Source organism: Engystomops pustulosus, chromosome 8 (assembly GCF_040894005.1).
Source record: "Engystomops pustulosus chromosome 8, aEngPut4.maternal, whole genome shotgun sequence".
In the NCBI taxonomy this organism is placed as follows: Eukaryota; Metazoa; Chordata; class Amphibia; order Anura; family Leptodactylidae; genus Engystomops; species Engystomops pustulosus.
In genome coordinates, this window is record NC_092418.1 from 110,298,112 (window position 1) to 110,321,618 (window position 23,507).

Sequence of the window (23,507 nt, forward strand, 5' to 3'; positions counted from 1 at the left end):
GGTACTTATGATTAGTTTGACCTTTTTACCACCTCTACGCTAGGGGGGCATGGTGTATCTGCATGCTCCGGAGCCGCACCGGGCTGTTACAGTAGAGGGATAATACACACAGTGATGTCACAGTACAGGGATAATACACACAGTGATGTCACAGTAGAGGGATAATACACACAGTGATGTCACAGTACAGGGATAATACACATAGTGATGTCACAGTACAGGGATAAAACACACAGTGATGTCACAGTACAGGGATAATACACACAGTGATGTCACAGTACAGGGATAATACACACAGTGATGTGACAGTGCAGGGATAATACACACAGTGATGTGACAGTACAGGGATTATACACACAGTGATGTCACAGTACAGGGATAATACACACAGTGATGTGACAGTGCAGGGATAATACACACAGTGATGTCACAGTACAGGATAATACACACAGTGATGTCACAGTACAGGGGTAATACACACAGTGATATCACAGTACAGCATAATACACACAGTGATGTCACAGTACAGGGATAATACACACAGTGATGTGACAGTGCAGGGATAATACACACAGTGATGTCACAGTACAGGATAATACACACAGTGATGTCACAGTACAGGGGTAATACACACAGTGATATCACAGTACAGCATAATACACACAGTGATGTCACAGTACATGGATAATACACACAGTGATGTCACAGTACATGGATAATACACACAGTGATGTCACAGTACAGAGATAATACACACAGTGATGTCACAGTACAGAGATAATACACACAGTGATGTCACAGTACAGAGATAATACACACAGTGATGTCACAGTACAGAGATAATACACACAGTGATGTCACAGTACAGGGATAATACACACAGTGATGTCACAGTACAGAGATAATACACACAGTGATGTCACAGTACAGGGATAATACACACAGTGATGTCACAGTACAGGGATAATACACACAGTGATGTCACAATACAGAGATAATACACACAGCGATGTCACAGTACAGGGATAATACACACAGTGATGTCACAGTACAGGGATAATACACACAGTGATGTCCCAGTACAGGGATAATACACACAGTGATGTCACAGTACAGGGATAATACACACAGTGATGTCACAGTACAGAGATAATACACACAGTGATGTCACAGTACAGGGATAATACACACAGTGATGTCACAGTACAGGGATAATACACACAGTGATGTCACAGTACAGGGATAATACACAGTGATGTCACAGTACAGAGATAATACACATAGTGATGTCACAGTACAGGGATAATACACACAGTGATGTCACAGTACAGGGATAATACACACAGTGATGTCACAGTACAAGGATAATACACACAGTGATGTCACAGTACAGAGATAATACACACAGTGATGTCACAGTACAGGGATAATACACACAGTGATGTCACAGTACAGGGATAATACACACAGTGATGTCACAGTACAGAGATAATACACACAGTGATGTCACAGTACAGGGATAATACACACAGTCATGTCACAGTACAGATATAATACACACAGTGATGTCACAGTACAAGGATAATACACACAGTGATGTCACAGTACAGAGATAATACACACAGTGATGTCACAGTACAGGGGTAATACACACAGTGATGTCACAGTACAGGGGATAATACACACAGTGATGTCACAGTACAGGGATAATACACACAGTGATGTCACAGTACAGGGATAATACACACAGTGATGTCACAGTACAGGGATAATACACACAGTGATGTCACAGCACAGGGATAATACACAGATATGTTACAGTACAGGGATAATACACACAGTGATGTTATGATGCCTTTAAGAACTATATATCACTTCAATTAATAGTATTAGTAATGTAAATCCTGGGAATACGGTGCATCCAGTGTTATAGTCCGATTCCCTATTTCTGGCTCACACAATGTGATATGCAGATTTGCTTTGAGATTAATACTTATGATTGCATTATGTTTAATCCTAGAGCCCGCTGACAGACCTCCGCTTCTTCTGATTGCAAACTCTGAAATCATTGAAGTGCTGGATATTAATGGGGGCCGAGCGCTCAACAGGAGTTCTGGAAATGCAAATGGAATTCACACGCTGGATTTTTTTTACGACGAAAACACAGTTTGCTGGATCGAATCCAAAAAGTCTTCGTACCAACTAAAGTGCCAGAAAATCACCAAGGCCGGGACCTTCACGGAGGAGAGAACAATACACATATCACAGTATCTCCACAGTGAGTAGCACAATCAAATATATAAAAATATATATATAATAATAATGAAAATATGAAACAATATAACAAGGATAATAAACTCGTGGAAGATTCTTGTGGGGCAGCGAATAAGAACATTTATACTGTGTGGCCGATGTAGAAGTATTAATTCCAGCGTGACCTCCCTGACCCTAGAAGACCCTAGAATTGATATGAATCTGGTGCTTAAAGGGGAGGTATCTTTTTTGTTTTTTTGGGGGTTTTTTTTAGTTTTTTTTTTAGAAATGCCTATTTTTCTCGGCAGCAGCAAGAACTCTGTTTGGTGGCCACGAGCCACTCGACCACTACTGCTGATAAATAAGGTCAATTGGGAGGACCTAAACGGACATTCTAATTTTGGCAAACAAATGTAATCTTTTGCATGATAAAAATGATACATTTTTCCAATATACTCTCTGGGGCACATTTACTTACCCGGTCCAGTCGCGATCCAGCGGCGCGTTGTCCGACGGGGATTCGGGTCCGGCGCAATTCTCTAACATTGTGCGGCCAAGTTCCTGCAGGTGTCGCTGCTGCGCCGGAGTTCACCTTCTTCTTCCTGGTGCATGTAAGTGTGTGACACATTTCCTTTTTTAAATTCCGCGGTTTGTCCGAATCCGTCATGTTGTCCTATTGCCCGCCCCCCGATGTCTGTTGCATGCAAGCCGGCGCCGATGCGGCAAAATCCGATCATGCGTGACAAAATTTCCGGTGCAATTCGGCGCTAAATGGAAATATTCTGGATCCGACAAAAGTGTGCCATATGAACCCTTAATAAATTAGCCCCTCTGTATCAATTCCTTGCGGTTTTCTAGATCTCTGCTTGCTGTCCTTCTACAGGAAGCTTCTATGTTTATTTCCAGTGGATGGAAATCTGACCATGGTCACACAGGTGCACGGCTCGTTAGTATCACAGAGAGTAATCAGAGCTGTGTCACATAACGAGCCGTGCACCTGTGTGATCAGGCAAGGTACGATAGCACTGCCAGGGTGGTCATATCCAAGGAAGCTATCTTCTGTCTATGGGAAAACATGACTACATTTATGAGAAATTATCTTCACACAGGAACCTTTTTTAATAACATCTAATTGAGAAGTGTTTATATATGGCAAATAAATTTAATTAAGTGTGAATGCCCTTATGGGAATAGCCCTTTAACAAGGAAGTGGGGCTGAAGCTGAACCTCAATGTGCCAAAAATTGCTTCTAAATTGTGGCTTAATTTTCTTTGTAAATGGTTCTGACAAATAACTGTCATAAAGTTGGATAGTTTAAAGATTTGCCAGATTTATTATGTCGGCCATTTTGAAAAATCTGATTTTTAAAAGTTTTTCTAAATCTCAGATGTTATTAGTAAATCTGCCCAATTTTATTCTCAGAAGGCGGAGCTGGCCAGTGGTGTTTACTGCAGCAGCTGTAAAGTATTAGGGGATTAAGATATTGGGATTGGGTGGACCTTAGGTGGTTTATTTTTTCTTTGACCCTTACACTAGGATATTTTTTTAGTTCAATGTAGGCCAATATGTACCCAAACAAGAGGTGACTTGATACACTGTTGGCCCAGTGAGTGATCTCATCTAATCCTAAAAAGATTTAAAAATTTTTAAGGCCCTTAACAGAATTTTCCATATCTATTGCAATTTTACTTCTTAAGACAAACTGAAAAGATTGAGTCAAGTGAAGCCGCACCACTGGCAGGTTCCGTCAGTTGCTTAGCAATTCCCTAAATGAATGTAAAATTTGTTTCAGTAAACTAATTTTAAAGATTAACTGGATTCAATCCAAAAACAAGGGGAAAGATATTTTTGTCTGCATTTCAATGGGTTTTTTTTTTAAATTAATTATTTTTTTTTTAATTTTAACCAATTAAGTAAAAAACAACAACTTTTCCCCAGCACCAATATGTATCCTAAATGAAGTGACCACTTCTTATCCTGAACTTGTATCCTCGCTACAGGGAAAACCAGTACCAAATCACCATGGATACAATAAATATTCTGAATATGTGGTCCCTAAACATCTGTATGTTTATATGAAAGTTACAATATTGCCAGAACGTGGCTCTATCCACCCCCAGTATGTCCCAATAGAGGAAGTTATCATTATACGAAATGTTTTGCCGATTTAGACTGAAATCCTTCAGTAGATTGAAGTGGCAGTAGCCACCAGGGCCTAAGTTGGTCCAATTGTAATCCATATACTGTACACCGGAAAGCAACTGCAACAAACAACCCGCTAAAGGCTAAAAACCCTCAGTAGGAACTGTTTGACCTCCAGTGATCTTCTAGAGTAGGTTAGTGACCTTAGTGATTGGATACTGTACTTACAAAATCCTCAGTAGGGCATTAAAGAGTCATTTCATAGTAGACTAAAGGACCTTGAACAGGGAATTTTTTGGAATGTATTTGGTACAAACAGATTTGGTGATGGCCAACACTTGAAACTTGTGTTTTTCATCTTTGTGTCTCTCCATAACAGATCCATATAATACTCATAACTGAGGGTATATTACTAGTATATACTGTCTTTTGATGGGTGCCATGTCTATTGAGATCTTTTTTCATCCCCAGTGTATATTTGACCTTGATCTTGGTTGACTATTTCTCTTGCACTTGTCTCTTCTATGTTGTTAAAAGCCGATTCCGTCGTGACTTTTATCTGTCATGCCTACCTTTTTATTCCCTTAGAGGGGGGTGTGCTCTCCCTCTAGCTATCTGTTACAGTGTGACTGACATTGTTATGCCATGAACCGGCTTTTTCTGAACTCGGTTGTCATCGATCTGACAGTCAACATGTAAACATCATAGAGTGCGGGTTTAGCACAACCGGCTCTTACTTTGTTGTGATTGTCATGTAAGAAGCAAAAGAAATCAAGGGAATTTTCAGTAAATTTGTCAGGAACACCAAGAAAATATGGCTGCTATTAATTTTTGTAATGTACCTATTGATGGAATGTACTGAAGAGACATCTACAACTGTCCTCTCGATAATGGGGCAGATTTACTTACCTGGTCCAGTCGCGGCCCTGCAGTGTGTTGTCCGATGAGGATTCGGGTCCGGCACGATTCACTAAGATCGTGTGTCTGAGTTCCTGCATGTGTCGCTGCTGCGCCGAGGTCCGCCGGGGTTCATGTGCTTCTTCCTGGTGCATGTAAGTTCTTGATCTTGCGACGCAAATCTTTTTTTAAATTCTGCGGTTTGTCCAAATCCATCGGGTTGTCCGACAGCCACGCCCCCCATTTCTGTCACATGCAAGCCGGCGCGGATGCGCAAAAATCCAATCGGGTGCGCCAAAAACCTGGGGCAATTCGCCACAAAACGGAAATATTCCGGAAACCCGACGAAAGTGCGGCATTCGGACCCTTAGTAAATGTGCCCCAGTGACTCCACTATCCTCCTATTCACACTTCCACATATTATAGGGTGGAAGCATATGACATTGAGGTGCACCATCCTATTGTTCTGAACAAAAGTCCACCACTTACTAGACAAGTGGCCGAAGCGACGTTGGATTGAGTCCCACCACAATGTCACTCGTAGTTTACCAATTAGCTTCTTTATTTACAGGAATAACACATAGGGGGGAGATTTATCATTGGTTTTGCTGGAATTTTTGACATATAAAAGCCACAAAAAAATATAGACTATTCCGGCCTCTTCACTATACTGGCGTAAACATAGAACTACTGTGCAAAGCCAGATTCATGACTCGGGACTTTTTAAAAAAGTCGCAAAAAAGTTGCAAAGTCACTCCGGCCCCTGATGTGTGTGATGCGACTTATGGTGCATTTTATGCCTTTTTAAAAGAAAAATCTCAGACACATATAGAACATAAGAACATTTACTAAAGGGCCAAAGCCACTTTCATGAATCTGATGAGCAGCGGAGCTCCAAAGACAGACATAGTACTGCCCCAAGGAGCCAAGTTATTTCATGATACATAACCCCCGTAGAATAATGACCAATCTAGATTTATTACTTGATTTGAGCCAAGCATAAGATGATGAACCCAACGGTTATTTTAGCATTTTACATGCGAGTGATCCTGATCCGTGGCAGATCTCTCATCGTCATATTAGTACATGTCATTTATTCATCACTGAAAAGATGTTTGCCACCTCATCTGCATGTGTAATGGGTTTCCTTATTGGATCTGTGTGTGTGCCTTAAAGCTGTGTCATCTCACATCACAAACACGTCCCAACTTCCCAAGGCTTGTCAACATCTGATTCATGCATATTACCTGGAGATATTTCTTCTGCTAAACTTGACGAATTACAATACTGTAATCCTTGCTGGTAATTAGTCCCATTTTAGATATTGCAGTATATAATGAACACATATGATGCCTATATTCAGTAGTGTGTTTCCATGGGACACTGTACGATTGATACTTTTTGTGACACTGTCCTGATCTTATCCATGCATTAGATTGAGGTCCTAATCATTAATCCTACCAAATGTCCTATTTCAAAATAACTTGTAATGGATTAAAATTTATTATGCAGCCCTTTGTAGGGCATCTCATACTCTACAAACATAAAAGAGCACATTTACTTACCCATTCTAGTCGCGATCCCATGACACGTTGTCCACTGAGGATTCGGGTCTGCCAGGATTCACTAAGGTTGTGCGTCCGATATCCAGCAGGTGTCGCTGCTGCGCTGAGGTCCGCCGGAGTTCACCTTCTTCTTCCCGGTGCATTTAAGTGCTGATCTTGCGACACAAATTCTTTTTTTAAATTCCGCGGTTTGTCAGTATCCATCAGGTTGTCTAACGGCCACGCTCCCCCGACTTTTGTTGCGGCACCGGTGCGCCACAATCCAATCTCATGCGCCAAAGCCTGGAACAATTCAGTGCAAAATGGTGCAAATCGGAAATATTTGGGAAAACCTGAAGGAATCGCGGCTGCAGGACCCTTAGTAAATGTGCCCTACAGTTTCATCAATGAGCTGATTGATCATAATCTATATGCAGTGGTTTGGTGAGAACAATGGGGAAGATTTATCAAGCTGTAACCCAATTACAGCTCCCCATTAAAATATTCATGAGCACTGGTATAAAAAAAAGCTGAGGCGTATTTGGTTGCTAAGGGTAACTAAGAGCATTCTTACTTTTAGACAGCTTGATAAATCTGCCCCAATATCTTGGATTGCTCTTCATACAACCTGATGTTGATCAGATAACTTTAATTGAGGCTAAAGTCTGGTCTAGATATAACTCTGAAGCATCACAGAGTTAAAGGACACCTATCATCAGGAACAGGAATAATAAACAGTACTCAGCCACCCACTGTGCCAGGCCTCCCAAGTTATTTCCTGATGACCATCTTCAAGCCACATCTCCCCATACCTAGAAACATTCCAAGAATGTATCTCACCATTTATTAAAATTTTCTCTCATTGCCTAGGTTGGTTAGTAGCACCACTCCCATCACCCACCGCTGTTGAGATCTTGGCCAGGAGTTCTCAGGACATGTGCACAGCAGGGAAAAAAGACACAAAGGAGAGTTCCAAACGGTTGGATGTGCGCAAGCGGGAGACTAGGAGTGAAGGGGTGGAATGGGAGTAGGAACAGCGGAAAGCAGACTAATTGGTCCCCTCCTCCGATAGCTCTTTCGATTGGACCGTTTAGAGGTCATTTGCATATTCAGCTGGCAAGTTGGGATAATAATTTGTAAAAGTATTTCAGAACACAAAAAAAACACATATGTAGGTTATGGAAAGGTGATAATTAGACTAATACAGATATTTGATGAAATAAGGGCTTTAATTTAAGATGGCAGGTGTCCTTTAAGACACTTTCAATTAATACTGTAAATTGGATGAAACCAACAATCTTTGCACATAAATTTCATTATTAGGGTTATCCTGGCTATGGTAGATGTCATGGTCAAAAAGCATTTGTAGTTTTAAAGGTCCTGATCCTTTGGACCTACAAGTCAATGCCAGAGGAGTCTAGTAGTAGTTTGTTTCCCTCTTATTTATTAAGGCTAAGAGTACGTCAGCCTAAATTTGTCCAACAATGAATGGAATGATCCAAACAAGATACCAGAGCATCCTATTGTTGTCCCATAGTGTAACACAATATTGAATCCAAAGTGTCCAGCAAATAATAGCCATATTAGAAGACCACTAGAGTTGGTTCTTTTTTCTAATGGTTGAAGGGTAGAGATGAGCTGACCTAAACCACTATGTTCAGCCAGAGGTTTAGGTACAACGTTTGGGCTCTCCCCTACCGTTAACACCTGCAATCAGTGCTGACATCGATTGTGGGTGCTACCTCTTTAAATGCCGATGATGTCACGAGTAGAAATTATCCCAAGGAAAATGGGCGCTAGCATTTGGCAGCTTGACACCAGCACTGGCAATTGGGGAAGTTACCAAACTTTTGTTAAGGGTTTGGGCAAACTTGGTGAATCTGAAACTGACCCTGCCCTGTTGTTGAAAGGATCTGTTAATCCAATATTTTCTAACAAATTAATAACAGAATAATGTAATTCTTTGAAGACAAATATTGAATTTAATCAAAGTTAATCTAAGTGTTTTCAAAGTTGAATATATGCACAACTCATCTCAAAATATTCACGACAAGAGAAAACTTAAAGAAGGACATATCTGGATCCAAGATGTGTGGCCACCTATAAAATGGAAGAACTTTGTGAACTTTTCCATTTTCCAAACTTAATCATTCCCCCAAAATTTCAATATATTTTGCTCTGTTTATTTAATTATATTATTTCTGTAAAAATAAACTTTCTTTAAAATACCAAATATCTGCAGGATTTCTGGCACAACTGAAAAAGTTTTGCCTTTCTGCAGGTGACACCAATGGAAGATTTCCAATGCAGCGACATTTAGTGCATTCACGCAGGTTTAATCTTTGTATTTTATAGTTAATCCCTTGGACGAGGTGATACTTGGGTATCAACAGGCACCAAAATAAAATTGCCCACGTCCTCATTATGTGAGGCCGCTATGCAGTAATTCCTTACCTGGCATAAAATATAAATACATTTACATGCCAATAAATCTCATACCTGCCAACAATCAGACAGACCTAGAGTTTGGCATCCGAAAGTAGCCTGACCTCTTAAAAAAATGGTTGTGTTTTGGGACTTGGCCTGATGTAGTCTGATTTTCTGAGCAGGACTTCTGGCAGGTGTAGCCAACCTGTAGCTGGCTAATGGGACCGAAACCTTCATGAACAAGAGAGACAATTGTAGCAAACCACTGCTCACTTTTTCGTTCTGCTTACAAAAAATTGGTAAGATAAGTGAAAGGCTATAAATATGAAAATACAATGATACATGCCAACATTTTTGAGTCACAAAAACTGCCATCAATCATTCAATAACCCCTTCCTTTGTGTCATCAATGGTCCGTAAAAATATTCACCCCATCCTGCCTCACTGCTAGAAAATTGCTTGTTGAAGTGTATGACACCGGTGTCTACACTTGGCCACGATGGCCATTACACTATGAATGGAGCTGCTTCCATCTTAGTCCACAGTAAAAAAAACATCTGGTCTGCCAGTATGACCTGTTTCATACCCTTAACTATCATTTAATGACCTATCCTATGGTTCAAGATGTAAGACCACTTTAAAATATGGATCTCACAAAATTCTTGGCTACTTGGCTTGGCTACTGTCTCATCTAATGTATTTGGGTTGTCTTCTTCGAGATGACAGTAAAGGTTCTAGAACAGTGGTTCTCAACCTTTGTAATGCTGTGACCCCGCAATACAGTTACTCATGTTGCGGTGACCCCAAACCATGCGATTTGCAGTAAAAACACAATAAAATCGTGGCTCCAAAGGCTTTAGACGACCCCTGTGTTTTGGTCGTTCGACCCCTGCTGGGTTCACGACCCACAGGTTGAGAACCACTGTTCTAGAAGTCTAAAATGACCCTTGTAGTCTCACTAACCGGAATATCGTGGAATTACCACAAGTCCTTGAATGAAGCCCAACAAAATGAATGTGTTAAAATAATTTTTTATTCTTGCTAGTTTTGAACTGGTATGCAGTTCTATGGCAAAGCTTAAAAAAGGCTCTGTGTACAGTGTGTTGGAGGTGTATAGACAGAAGATCTTCTGATGTGCCAGTGATGAGTCAGACTTTGAATCCTAGAGTATAACATGTGAATGCACCTTTCCCGCTTGTCCAAGTACTTAGACAACTAGATGGAGGCCAAAATTCATTCTTTGACCTCCAATGGTTAAATGATGTAATATTGCTAAGTTTGAAGTCCTCCACCCTCTACACGTTCTCCTTCTTAGTTTGACAAATATGTCGGCTTAAATAATCAATACTGAAAAAAGCCATTAATATGAAGTAAAACGATCACGTCATGGCAAATTTGTAATGCAACCTTGTGTCTATAAAGTGACTGATGCCATCGAACTTTTAAAGGATATTGACCACTAAGAATCTACTTACCAAAGTAGATCCAGTGGCAGATTCAACCATTCCTGGTCCCGGTGCAGATGGATTTAGACACAATGGGGGTCATTTACTAAGGGCCCGAATCGCGTTTTTATGGCGGGTTACCTGAATTTTTCAGTTTTGCGCCGATTTTCCCTGAATTGCCCTGGGTTCTTGGCACACGCGATCATGCACGCGCCAGAAATCGGGGGGCGTGACCGAACGAAAACCCGACGGATTCAGAAAAACCGCAGCCTTTTTTTTAAAAAAAAGTGTCGCTGGACACACGCTTAGCTGCACCCAGCAATGGATCATGAACTCCGGCGGACCTCGGCGGATTTCAGCGCAGCAGCGACACCTGGTGGACGTCGGAGGAACTGCCTTAGTGATTCGCCGAAAGACCCGAATCCACCGCAGAGAACGCAAATGGACCGGGTAAGTAAATCTGCCCCAATGTAGTGTAGGGGGTGTCTAAGCAGGACTACTGAGGGCATGTTATACGGTAGTAGTTTTTGGTCCTCTGAGCTGGCAAAGACTTGGGAGATGACCCCAGTTGCCCTTTTAGTTCATCTGCATATTATAAAAGACACATTTTTGGGGACAAATGAGGCCACACAGGGGCTTATAAAACACAAATTCAAGATCACGCTGCTCCCGGGAATCTGCCACTGGATCTACTTGGGAAAGTAGATTTCAAATGGTAGATTTCCTTTAAACCCTTTTTGTATTGCTGCCTAAGAGAGTTCTTGACTTTGACTTCTCAAAAATTGGTTACGGAGTATTCCATGAGGTCCATAACAATTAGAACACTGAATTTTAATTTTATTTTCCCTTCCCCACACCCAAGATTGACAAAACAATTGAATACTGTAAGAGCGATAACCTTCCATACTGAGTAACCAAAGACTCTTCAAACACATCTAATGACTCTCTTAGGATAAAATATGTCATAAAATTAGGATAAAATTACTGACATCCTCTTTTGAAAAAGAAATAAATATCAAAGCCTCGTCACGACTGTCAGCGAAAGTAATTTTACATTGAGACTCAAGGTAGAGACGGCCCGCGCAGTAGGAGTTAGTATTATGATAAAAGGCTATAAAGTCTATACAGTTATTTCCCTGGGGTGGAACAATTAAGACTGGTAAAGCATAGCAGGACGGAATGGCCATGTCACATTATACTCAACTGAGTCTCATTTGACTGTGGCGCTCTTGATGTTTTTCATTAATAATAGCAGATTACGCTTCTTAGTTTCAGATCAGCAGCTAAAGACTTTCCTTTATTCTCGAGATTATTCTTCAGTCTCAAGGAAAAAAAAAAGAAGAAAAAAAATGACAAAAAATAAAAAAGATTCCATTTTGATTTATAATCGGAGCAGATTTATGAGACACGTTTAGTAGACGCTGTTAAGAAAAGATTGTAATCGCTGTGTATTGCTATAAATCTCTTTTTATTGTTTGGTTCAGATGGCAGGCTTGAGGGACGCTATTATAATTTTATAATCATTTGGCAACAAGCTAGAAATTCACTTACATAGGAATTAGGAGCATAATGGTTGTCTTTGTTTGTGTTTGTGTTATGCATGAATCCTGGCAGGAAAAAAATTATAATTTACATGTGTAAAACATTTTCAATGCAAACCTAAAGTGTGCACAAAAAACCATTACGAGCTGGAATCGGAAGGTCGGCTCCGCCTGTAACATTACTTGGAAACCGTTTGCTTTTGATCAGTCATTGATGCCAATCCGCACAATACGATGATACGAGTTCATCCAAACAAACACAAAATATTTCAATAAATGACGACAAACTGTTATCAAAGTTTTTAGGAATCTGACGTGGTGAATGGAATGGGAGGCTTGGCAGCGGCCGGTCACCACTCTTATCCAAACACGATAATTGGCTGCTATCTGCTGTTACTGTTAATGATCTATGGGATGGGATTTGTTTCTGTTCCCAAAACCATATGGTTGGAAATCTGTCATATTTAATTAAAATCCTCCGATTTTTTTTTAAAAGTTAGCAACATTGTGTTTACAACACTGACACAATTGTCTATGACTTACAAAAATATGTAATAACTTAAATTAAACTTCTGTGAAGTCTACCCCCCCCTAAACTATGATGCTATTTTGTAGGACACTGTATACTAATTCTAAAATTCTGTACATTTTATTAAAAAATTCCAAATTCAAGATTATTATCAGTATGCAATAAGACAGTCCCGCTCTCTTGTACATATCATTGGATGGAATATTCAGCCAATCAGTATGGTTTCTTTAATATTAATTTACCTCTAAAAACATAAAGTGGTTGGTTGTTGAGTGGAGTAACTCTACGCTACATTATGGTTCGCATGTTCTCTACTGCCCACTACCTATTTGAGGATGAACTGCATCTCGATGTTTCATATTATTTGATGCCGTGTGCACTGCACAGTACCCAATATAAGCTGCTGGAAAATCATGTATAGATTGTTGATTGTTGTAGACGGTTGTATCATTGTTATGAGTAGTGGCACATTTTTCCTCTCCCCTACCTTTCTCCATAGACTGCCCCTCTCCTCTCCATGGAGTTCTGTAATTTGATCTCTCTGTGAGTCTTATATACAGGCGCTCCCCTACTTAACAACACCCGAATTACAGACGATCCCTAGTTATGGACTTCTGGATGTTGGTAATTTACTTTACTTTAGCCTCAGGCTACTATAAACAGCTGTAACAGTTATCAAAGGTGCCTGCAACTTAGATTTATTGTTAATCCTGGTGCTTATGACAACCCAACATTTTTAAAATACAATGGTCACAGAGACCAAAAAAATTTTGGCTGAGGTCACAGTTATAAAATATACAGCTCTGACTCACATACAAATTCAACTTAAGAACAAACCTACAGAACCTATCTTGTACATAACCCGGGGACTGCCTGTATAGATTGAACTATTCAGAGATTTAAGAACAAGTTTAATAAAGAAGGCGGTGGAGAGTCATATTGAAATGTCTACTATACATTTGTGCTTCTGAGTAGTATTGAAAGGAATAGTTTGGGTTTGGTGTTCGGCTCAACTGCCGCCAGTGTAACCAATGCTGACACTAATTGTGGATAACTCTTTAAGTCTGCCGGCAAAACCAATCTTCACGAAAATGGTGGTGTGCACGCGTCAACTGTTTTCAAATGCCGTTTGTGGTTTTGCCGCGTGTTTTAAAGGGTAATTTGTGCCAGCACCGATTGCCAATTTTACTGGTGGGATGAGCATTCAGAATCAAACAGAACTTTCAGAAACCTAAGTGGATCCAAAAATTACTAATTTATCTATAAATTGATATGAGATTTATTAATGTTGGTAAATCTTCTTCTTATTAATATCAAAATTTCTTTACGACAGATGTTCAGCAGATGGCTGTTGACTGGCTGACTGGCAACTATTACTTTGTGGACCATGGCAACGACAAAATTTTTACATGTAATCGCAACGGAACTGTTTGTATCACGTTGATAGACCTCGATCTCCACAACTCAAAAGCAATTGCACTGGATCCAATCGCAGGGTAGGATATTATGTCATTATTTTTACTACTATTATTATTTATTTCACTGTTATTTATTTATTTAAGTACTGGTGTAAAAAAAATGTATGAAAAAGACTACTGGGTTTGGCAGAGACTGGCAGAAGAGATGTCCTACTGCTTGAGAGGAGGAGATGTCCTATTGCATAAGAGGAGGATATGTCCTATTGCTTGAGAGGAGGAGCTTTCTTACTGCTTGAGAGGAGGATATATCCTTCCCATTGCTTGAGAGGAGGAGATGTCCTACTGCCTGAGAGGAGGAGATGTCTTATTGCTTGAGATGAGGAGATGTCCTACTGCCGGAGAGGAGGAGATTTCTTACTGCTTAAGAGGAGGCTATGTCCTACTGCTTGAGAGGGGGAGATGTCCTCCTGTTTGAGAGGAGGAGATGTCCTACTGCTTGAGAGGAGGAGATGTCCTACTGCTTGAGAGGAGGAGATGTCCTACTGCTTGAGAGGAGGAGATGTCCTACTGCCTTAGAGGAGGAGATGTCCTACTGCCTGAGAGGAGGAGATGTCCTACTGCCTGAGAGGAGGAGATGTCCTACTGCTCTAGAGAAGGAGATTTCCTACTGCATAAGAGGGGGAGCTGTCCTACTGCTTGAGAGGAGGAGATGTCTTACTGTATGAGAGTAGGAGATGTCCTCCTGTTTGAGATGAGAAGATGTCCTTCTGCCTGAGAGGAGGAGATGTCCTACTGCCTGAGAGGAGGAGATGTCCTACTGCCTGAGAGGAGGTGATGTCCTACTGCCTGAGAGGAGGAGATGTCCTACTGCCTGTTTGAGATGAGGAGATGTCCCCCTGCCTGACAGGAGGAGATGTCCTACTGCTTGAACACCAAAACCTCATTTCAACCTCTGGAGGAACTTAGGCCCCTTCTCCACTGGCGTTTTTCACGCGCGAGTTCTGCGCGTGCATTTGACGCTCAGAACTCGCATTGCACTCTGTCCCATTGTATTCAATGGGTCTTTCTCCATTAGCGTTGTTTTTGACGCGCGTGCTTGCGTTCGTTTGCACGCGCGTCAAAATCGCAGCATGCTCTATTTTTGCGAGTCACGCGCAATTTTCACGCCCCATTCAAGTCTATGGAGATGCATCAAGAACGCATTGCACTCGCAATCATTGCAAGTGCAATGCGAGTGCAATGCGTTTTAAACGTAAGGGTTGCTAGGTGACCAGAATAACATTATTTCCCCTGCTCGCGAACGATCATTTAATTAAAAAAACACAGTGAAGAACAGTGAAGAATAGAATAAAAACAGTGAACACAGTGAACACAGTGAACACAGGATCATTTAAGATAAAAACACAGTGCAGAACACAGTGCAGAATAGATTACAGATGTTCGGCACATCTGCTTACTTGTCGGGAGATACGCGCGGAACGGCGCGAACAAAATAGCATGTGAAGAACAATATATATGTGTGAAGAACACATTGCAGATGTATTTAAACATCTGCAATGTGTTCTTCACACACATATATATTGTTCTTCACATGCTATTTTGTTCGCGCCGTTCCGCGCGTATCTCCCGACAAGTAAGCAGATGTGCCGAACATCTGTAATCTATTCTGCACTGTGTTCTGCACTGTGTTTTTATCTTAAATGATCCTGTGTTCACTGTGTTCACTGTGTTCACTGTTTTTATTCTATTCTTCACTGTTCTTCACATCTGCTAAATTGTCGGGAGATAATATACGCGCGGAACAGTGAAGAATAGATCGCAGATGTTTGCAAATTATCAGAAGACATTATTTTTCAATTAAATAACACATTTTAATCCCAAACCATGGTCCCTTTGAAAAATGCTCGAGTCTCCCATTGAATTGCGCGTCAAAAATGCGCCGAAAACGCAAAAAAAACGCAAATTACTCCAAGGAAAAATGGAACAAAAACGCAGCCAAAACGTCAGTTTTTCACGCATTGCACCCTGACGTGAAACGCAACGCTAGTGTGCAAGAGGCCTTAATTGCAAGTCTTTCCATGCAGGACCCCACAGATATTTTTTTAAGACAGCACAAGTAATTCTCTCAGTTATGGGTTTGCACTTGTATGTTCACTTTGCTTTGCTCATCCTGTTTTATAATAAGGTGTTTGCAGAGAGGACACCATGTACAATCAGCTCAGCTCTAGCTGCTCTATAACATGCTGTCTGCAGATAGAACACTTTATAAAATCAGTTCACTTCCTCCTGCTCTATAACATGTTGTCAGTAGAGAGGACACTATGTACAATATGTTCAGCTCCTCCTATTCTATAACATGTTTCCTGCAGATAGGACATTATGTAGAATCTGTTTAGCTTCTCCTGCTCTATAACATTCTGCCTGGTAGGAGACTGTACAATCTTCACAACTCTTTCTACTCTACAACTACAGATAGGACAGTATGAATAATCTGTTCTGCTCCACTTGCTCTATGACATGCTGCCTATATACGATCTGTTCAACTCCTCCTGCTCTACAACATGCTGCCTGGAGATGAGATTGAGGTTTTCTTTAAGGAAACAAATCCTTTAAAGTGAAAATGTTTAATTGGCACCATAATTAATTATCAGATATTTCCTGACTTTGTCAGTCACAAGACTCGTGTAACAATCTGCAAACAGCAATCATAAGTAAAAGCCTTTATTTCAAAAATGCAAAAATATTTACGGAGAAACAGCTTGTCATCCATATGTGGACTTTTGTCAGTCTTTACTTAGTCTGCCTGATATTAAAATGCATCATCGCGATGGGTTTAGCGCTGACAAGAACAGCTTGGAAGTACAACTCCGCACGGAAAGTTCTATCCATAATCCTTGAATGGAGCCATATTGCTGGATGTAACAGATGGTTTGTCTTGATGCTCTATGACTGCAATCATTCGTCAGATGAATTTCTTCCATTCTCGTGTAGCTGCGTATGATCAGAAATTAAAACTTATCAAATTATGCTAAGGTAGCCATACACCTTCAATAGCAAATGTGTTGTCTTCAATGGAGAAGGGCCACTTGGGCATCTTTGGTGGCAGCTAATATCTGCATGGGCATTAGGACATGTTCCTCCCCTAATGATTAATTATGTGACACACATGTTAGGTCTTTACTTTAAAGGGGTTTTCCGGTTATAAAAAATCACTTAGGGCCGGGCTGGGGCGGGCTATTTAAAAATAATAAACATCTACTTACCTTGTCCCGCGCCGCCGGTGTCCTGCGCCGCAGCCCGTTTTATTCTTGCCCCTGTTTCTTTACAGGGGCACAGAAGCCGCGCACAGGGAACTTCCGGTCTGCTATGTAGCTGGCTCCTCCCATCCGTCCCTATCTCTCAGCCGGAAGCTCCCTGTGCGCCCATGTAATCAAATCGGCGCACAGATGAGATGGACCGCGGCGCAGGACATCACCAGCGGCAGACGAGGTAAGTAGATGTTTATTATTTTTAAATAGCCCGCCCCAGCCCGGCCCTAAGTGATTTTTTATAACCGGAAAACCCCGGTAACACATGCTGATGCCCATGCTACTGGTGGAATTGATCCTGAATGCCAAACTTATTGCTGAAGTCTGGATTTGGGTTCATGGATCTGAGTCTGAAATGTCTGGCATGGACCTGAATATTGAAGGTTTGGGTCCACTCACCTCTAGTCATCACCATATAGAGTAAAGTTAGTGGAGGATACAAATGTAGTTTAGAATGGACTGTAAATTTTTATTGATATAAAAATGCTGAGACTGTGACATTATGGGGCAGATTTACTTACCCGGTCCGTTCGCGATCCAGCGGCGCGTTCTCTGCACTGGATTCGGGTCCGGCCGGGATTCATCAAAGCAGTTCCTCCGACGTCCACCAGGTGGCGCTGCTGCGCTGAAGTCCGCTGGAATGCCTCGAAATACACCGGCCTATCCAGGATGAAGGTAAGTGTAATTTTCGCGACACAATTTTTTTTTTAAATGCGGGGGTTTTTCTGAATACGTCGGGTTTTCGTTCGGCCACGCCCCCCGATTTCCGTCGCGCGCATGCCGGCGCCGATGCGCCACAATCCGATCACGTGCGCCAAAAACCCGGGGCAATTCAGGTACAATCGGCGCAAATCGGAAATATTCGGGTAACACGTCGGGAAAACCCGAATTGGGCCCTTAGTAAATGACCCCCTATGTATCAGGAATTCAGGTACAAGGCTTTTTGAGAATAGTTTAAGTTCACCATTCACTTCGAAGTTATTGGCTTTCCATGAAGACATACCAACAATGTATAGTTTATAGATTTTTAGAGTGCCCCTTTTGATGGAGTTTTTCCTTATGCTGGAACCTGCTTTGCTTTATGTAAGGACAGCCTTGTTCTTCCAGAGTAGATCCTTTCATCATCATTATCAGAAATTCTCTTTCCGTGTTAGCATCTCAAATGTTAGAGTGGCTCAATCAATTCACGAAAATAGAACAATGCATTAGGTGCTCTCGTCTTCCCGTTGCGGGATCCTCTAAAAGCTAAAGCCCAGATGTTTTAGATTTACTCCAAATGGTAAGACCTAAAGACAGAAGTCATTCCTTAAATGAAGAAACACTAACTACAGTGCATGGCTCAAACCCTTCCATTAAAATTTTTAAATAGTATACAATAAATATATATACATAAAATATAATGGACATTACCGGCTTGAGTTGAAGATTGGACATGTTTGATTTACGCATCATGCAACCTATGAAATGGTTTTAGGTCCTGAGGATCAGTTAAGGCCCACACAGGACTGGTATACAACCAATTTTTCCTGACACGCTTTAAAAGCCAAGCCAAGAAGAGGAACTAGAGAGAAGCTGGAAGTTAACCAATATATCCTATCGACTTTTCCGTGTCCACGGGATGGCAATGCAGGTCGAGTCTTTAGCAGAGCAGGGAGGAATAATTTTTCTGTTCTGGCATTTGGAGAACAGATGCGCACTAGAGAGACTCTACAGATAGAGCTGAGTTTATCTATACATCTATGTGTGAAGTTTCTGCGAATTTGGCAATTTTCAAGTACCAAAACCAAATCAGAATATTTTTAAAATTATCCTATATTTCTAAATCACTTTGGATATGTATTGTATTTATGATAATAACAAAAGTCTAACTGATCCTTTAAAATAACAGTTGCATTTAATGGACTTTTGAAGGTTTGTTTACACCACATCATTTGGGCTTCTGTTATTGTTCTGGTGAAAACTGAAAATGAACATAAATCCCCCAAAAATTGATGAAACGAGATATAATTCCATTAATTTACATATTTTAATTAAAAAAAATATGATTTAGTGGAGTAGAAGGGCTTTTATACCAATTCCCAAGTCAATACCGTATACCGTGTATAAGCCGAGTTTTTCAGCACAAAAAATGTGCTGAAAAACCTCCCCTCGGCTTATACACGAGTCAATAAAAAACAAAAAACTTCCATACTCACCCTCCGGAGGCCCGATGGTCCACGTAGCTCCCGAAGTTCGGCGGCTCCTCTTCTGTCTTCCCCGAGGCCGGTCTTCGGTCTTCTCTCTTCTCTGTGTTGTATCAGCTGGCAGATACGCGTCCACGCGATCTTCTGGCTAGCGCACAATAACACGCGACGGTGACACCACCACATGATATTGTGCGCCAGCCAGCAGATCGCGTGGATGCGTATCTGCCAGCTGATACAACACAGAGAAGACCGGCCGCGGGGAACGGAGCATCAGGAAGCCGCCTGTAGGTGAGTATGGAAGGTTTTTTTTTTTTTTATGTGCTTGGTGAACGGGGCTGGCAGTATACTTAAGGGGGCTGCCAGGCTGCATACTTAAGGGGACTGGCAGGCTGCATACTTAAGGGGGCTGGCAGGCTGCATACTTAAGGGGTTTGACAGGCTGCATATTTAACCCCATAGCGCAATAAGACGTACCCTTACGTCTTGCTGCGCATGGGGGAGTATGAAGAGGGCTCACGGGCTGAGCCCTCTTCATACTCACCGGGCATTTGCTTCATGATGAAGCAAATGCCCGTCGCTAACAACCGCGATCGGTGCTTGCACCGATCGCGGGTGTTAACCCTTTGATTGCCGCCGGCAAAGCTGCCGGCGGCATTAAAGAGCCGGCGGCGCGTGGGCGCCGCCATCTTGGCACCGATCGTCACTCCCCGTGACGTCACCGGGGAGTGACGATCCGTTGTCATGACAGCCCCGGATCACATCAAGATCCGAGGCTATCATGATCTCGGCTATCTATTACAATATGCGATCTGCACATTGTAATAGATGGTATGTAAAATCCCCATATACTGCCATACTGCAGTATGGCAGTATATGATAGGATCAATCAGACAACCTAGGGTTAAAGTACCCTAGGGAGTCTGAAAAATAGTAAAAAAAAAAATTAAAAAAAGTTAAAAAAAAAAATTATATTAAAAAAACATAAAAATTCAAATCACCCCCCTTTCCCTAGAACTGATATAAATATGAATAAACAGTAAAAATCCTAAACACATTAGGTATCGCCGCGTCCGAAAATGCCCGATCTATCAAAATATAATAACCGTTTTTCACTGCGTTTTACCCCGTAGCGGAAAATAGCGCCCGAAGTCGCAAATTGCATTTTTTTGCCATTTTGAAAAATAGAAAAAATTCTATAAAAAGTGATCAAAAGGTCGCACAGTCCTAAAAATAAAAGCGTTGAAAATGTCATTAGAAGTCGCAAAAAATGACACCACCCACTTTTCACAAAAATCATGGCATGCTCCATCACATGGAATATTATAGTAACAGATACTGGTACATGAGGGTGTGAAACTTTGTTGTATAAGATGCATAGACTCCTAGTACTAGTACGCAGCACTTGCTTGTATTGTGTGCTTGATGTCTTAGGCTGTGTGCCGAAGTTCAGGTGTCTTCTTTGTCAAATTTTCTGTGGAGTTTGAAACTCTCATCTTTCTTTGCTCCTCTACTTCTTATATCTCTCCCACCCACCGACAATAATAGAACAATGATAAAACACAACTGAAAAACCATCATCAACTTTCTTCCTTTTCAGACTTCATAGGTGTCTCAGCTTTCACTTTTTTCCCAAAGTTTCACATTTTATCTACTGTTGTTCAAGAGAAAAAGGAAGTTTGCCTTTGATGACTTGGAGGCACTCTCCTTTTATGAGGCAATCAAGGTTGCAGCTTTTTAGAACCAGATGATGGAATCGTTAACTCGTGCATATTTTAAGCAGAACATAGATTTATGAAGTCTCCCAGTTTGGGGATTTCATTATTTTCTCTCTGTCTGACCACGTTACGATGAACATTCATTCCCTGATAACTTTTCTAAACTCTAATGGTTTGATTTTCTGTGATCTCATAGAACCACAGGATATGTACTAGATTTACCAGTCAAAAATTTTCCACGTTATAATGGATCACAGGATAGAGACAGCAGGTTGTGGTAATAGGTTTGTGTTTGTGCTAATCCAAAAGGATTTATCTAAATATTTCCATCAGTATTCACACTTTTTCTCCCATACATTACTCTTAACTTGCCTGCAAGGAGCAGAAATAATTTTGTAAAAATGTAAGCAAAAATAAAAATTGTGTTGGTTTTGGTCATCGTGTGCTCTATACAGAGGACCTGTCACAACGATTTGGGACCAACTAAACCAACTATAGGTCCATATAGACCTGTGGTTTAGGGTCCCAAATCTGCCTGTATCAGGTCCTTAAGTACCCCTATGTAAAAACAATAGTTATACTTACCTAGATGCGAGTTACAGCTGTATCCGTCGTTCGCCTATTTGCAAACAAGGATCTGTGGAGGGTTTATTTCCCTAAATCTCCCCGACATGTTCTCTTTAAGATAAAACTGAAGTTTATCTCCAGTTCAGGCCCATACATAGTTATTGCTTTAAATGACTAATTCCAAATTTTTGAAAATGACTGAACTAGCACTTGCTATGATGCTGGGCCGACTAGGTATGGGTGAACTATTAGTCGTTTGGAAAAATTGCCTTACATTTGTCAAAAAGAGGTGGAGGGAATTGCTCTACACAAATAAGTGAAGGACTACACCCAAATAAATATAGACATAGGGGGTCATTTACTAAGGGCCCGATCCGCGTTTTCTCGACATGTTACCCGAATATTTCCGATTTACGCCGATTTCCCCTGAATTGCCCCGGGATTTTGGCGCACGTGATCGGATTGTGGTGCATCGGCGCTGGCATGCACGCGACGGAAATGTCCGAACCCGACGGATTCGGAAAAACCGCCGCATTTTAAAAAAAAATCTGTTGCGTAGCTTGCACTTACCTTCACTCAGCCCGGCTCAGTGAACTCCAGTGCGTTCCGATGCTTTTCAGTGCAGCAGCGCCACCTGGTGGACGGTGGAGGAACTACCTTAATGAATCCCGGCCGGACCCAAATCCAGCGCAGAGAACGCGCCGCTGGATCGCGAATGGACCGGGTAAGTAAATCTGCCCCATAGAGTATAGGAGCTGAGTTGTATTGCTACTTACTTGGCCCAATGGGGCAACTTTTTATGTTCTAGCCTTTTAATGATACTGGAATGGAGAATCAGAAATGAAACCCAACATAGTCCCTTTTTTGGAAAAAAAAAATGTTGTAGAGCAGGGAAAGAAATTAAGAGGTTGCAGAGGCCATGGACACTAAAGGGGCCCGTGAGGTGTTAGTTTCCATATGAACAGACTAAAATCTTTTAAATTATACATGGTTAGACATATGGGAAAGATTATACACTGGGGTCCATCAGTTTTAAAGAGGTAGTCCAGAGGTTAAAAAACATGGCTGCTCTCTTCCAAAAACAGTGCCACATCCGACTAAGGTTTCTTCTGTTATCATAGCTCAGCTTCATTCATCTCCATTGGCATAGTAAGGTGTGGCACTGTTTTTGGAAGAAAGCCGCCATGTTTTTCCACTTCTGGACTACCCCTTTAAGTTATGCTAGCACTACACCAGTTTATCCATAATATAATACCTTAAAGAAGCTACTTGTGGTGATCTACATCGAGGTTCTCCACGTGCCTCCATATATTCTTTGCACACTTGATGCTCACTCTTATTCATATAGAAGTGTCTTTTTCATTTTTAGTTTAATTTTGCACACGATTCAACTATTCTGCTATGTTCTTTTAAAATATGAAGAAAAAAAAATCTGCTGGAGAGCATCTGCATTGTGAATGGCGTCCTGCATCATCATTACACTGGCGCTGAGCAGATGCCGTAAAACAGCAGTAACGGCTTCTTTTAAAAATGCC

At 41.2% G+C, this 23,507-nt stretch overlaps 1 protein-coding gene across 6 annotated transcripts in view; it reads left to right on the forward strand.

The window, feature by feature from the left end:
* LRP1B (LDL receptor related protein 1B) overlaps window positions 1–23,507 on the forward strand; it is a 1,123,330-nt gene that overhangs the window by 491,795 nt on the left and 608,028 nt on the right. For all 6 annotated transcript variants that reach the window (XM_072122223.1, XM_072122226.1, XM_072122225.1 and 3 more), the window contains exons 6-7: window positions 2,021–2,278; window positions 14,112–14,274. In XM_072122223.1, coding sequence (XP_071978324.1) covers window positions 2,021–2,278; window positions 14,112–14,274 — 421 coding nt within the window. The remainder of the gene's footprint in view (window positions 1–2,020; window positions 2,279–14,111; window positions 14,275–23,507) is intronic.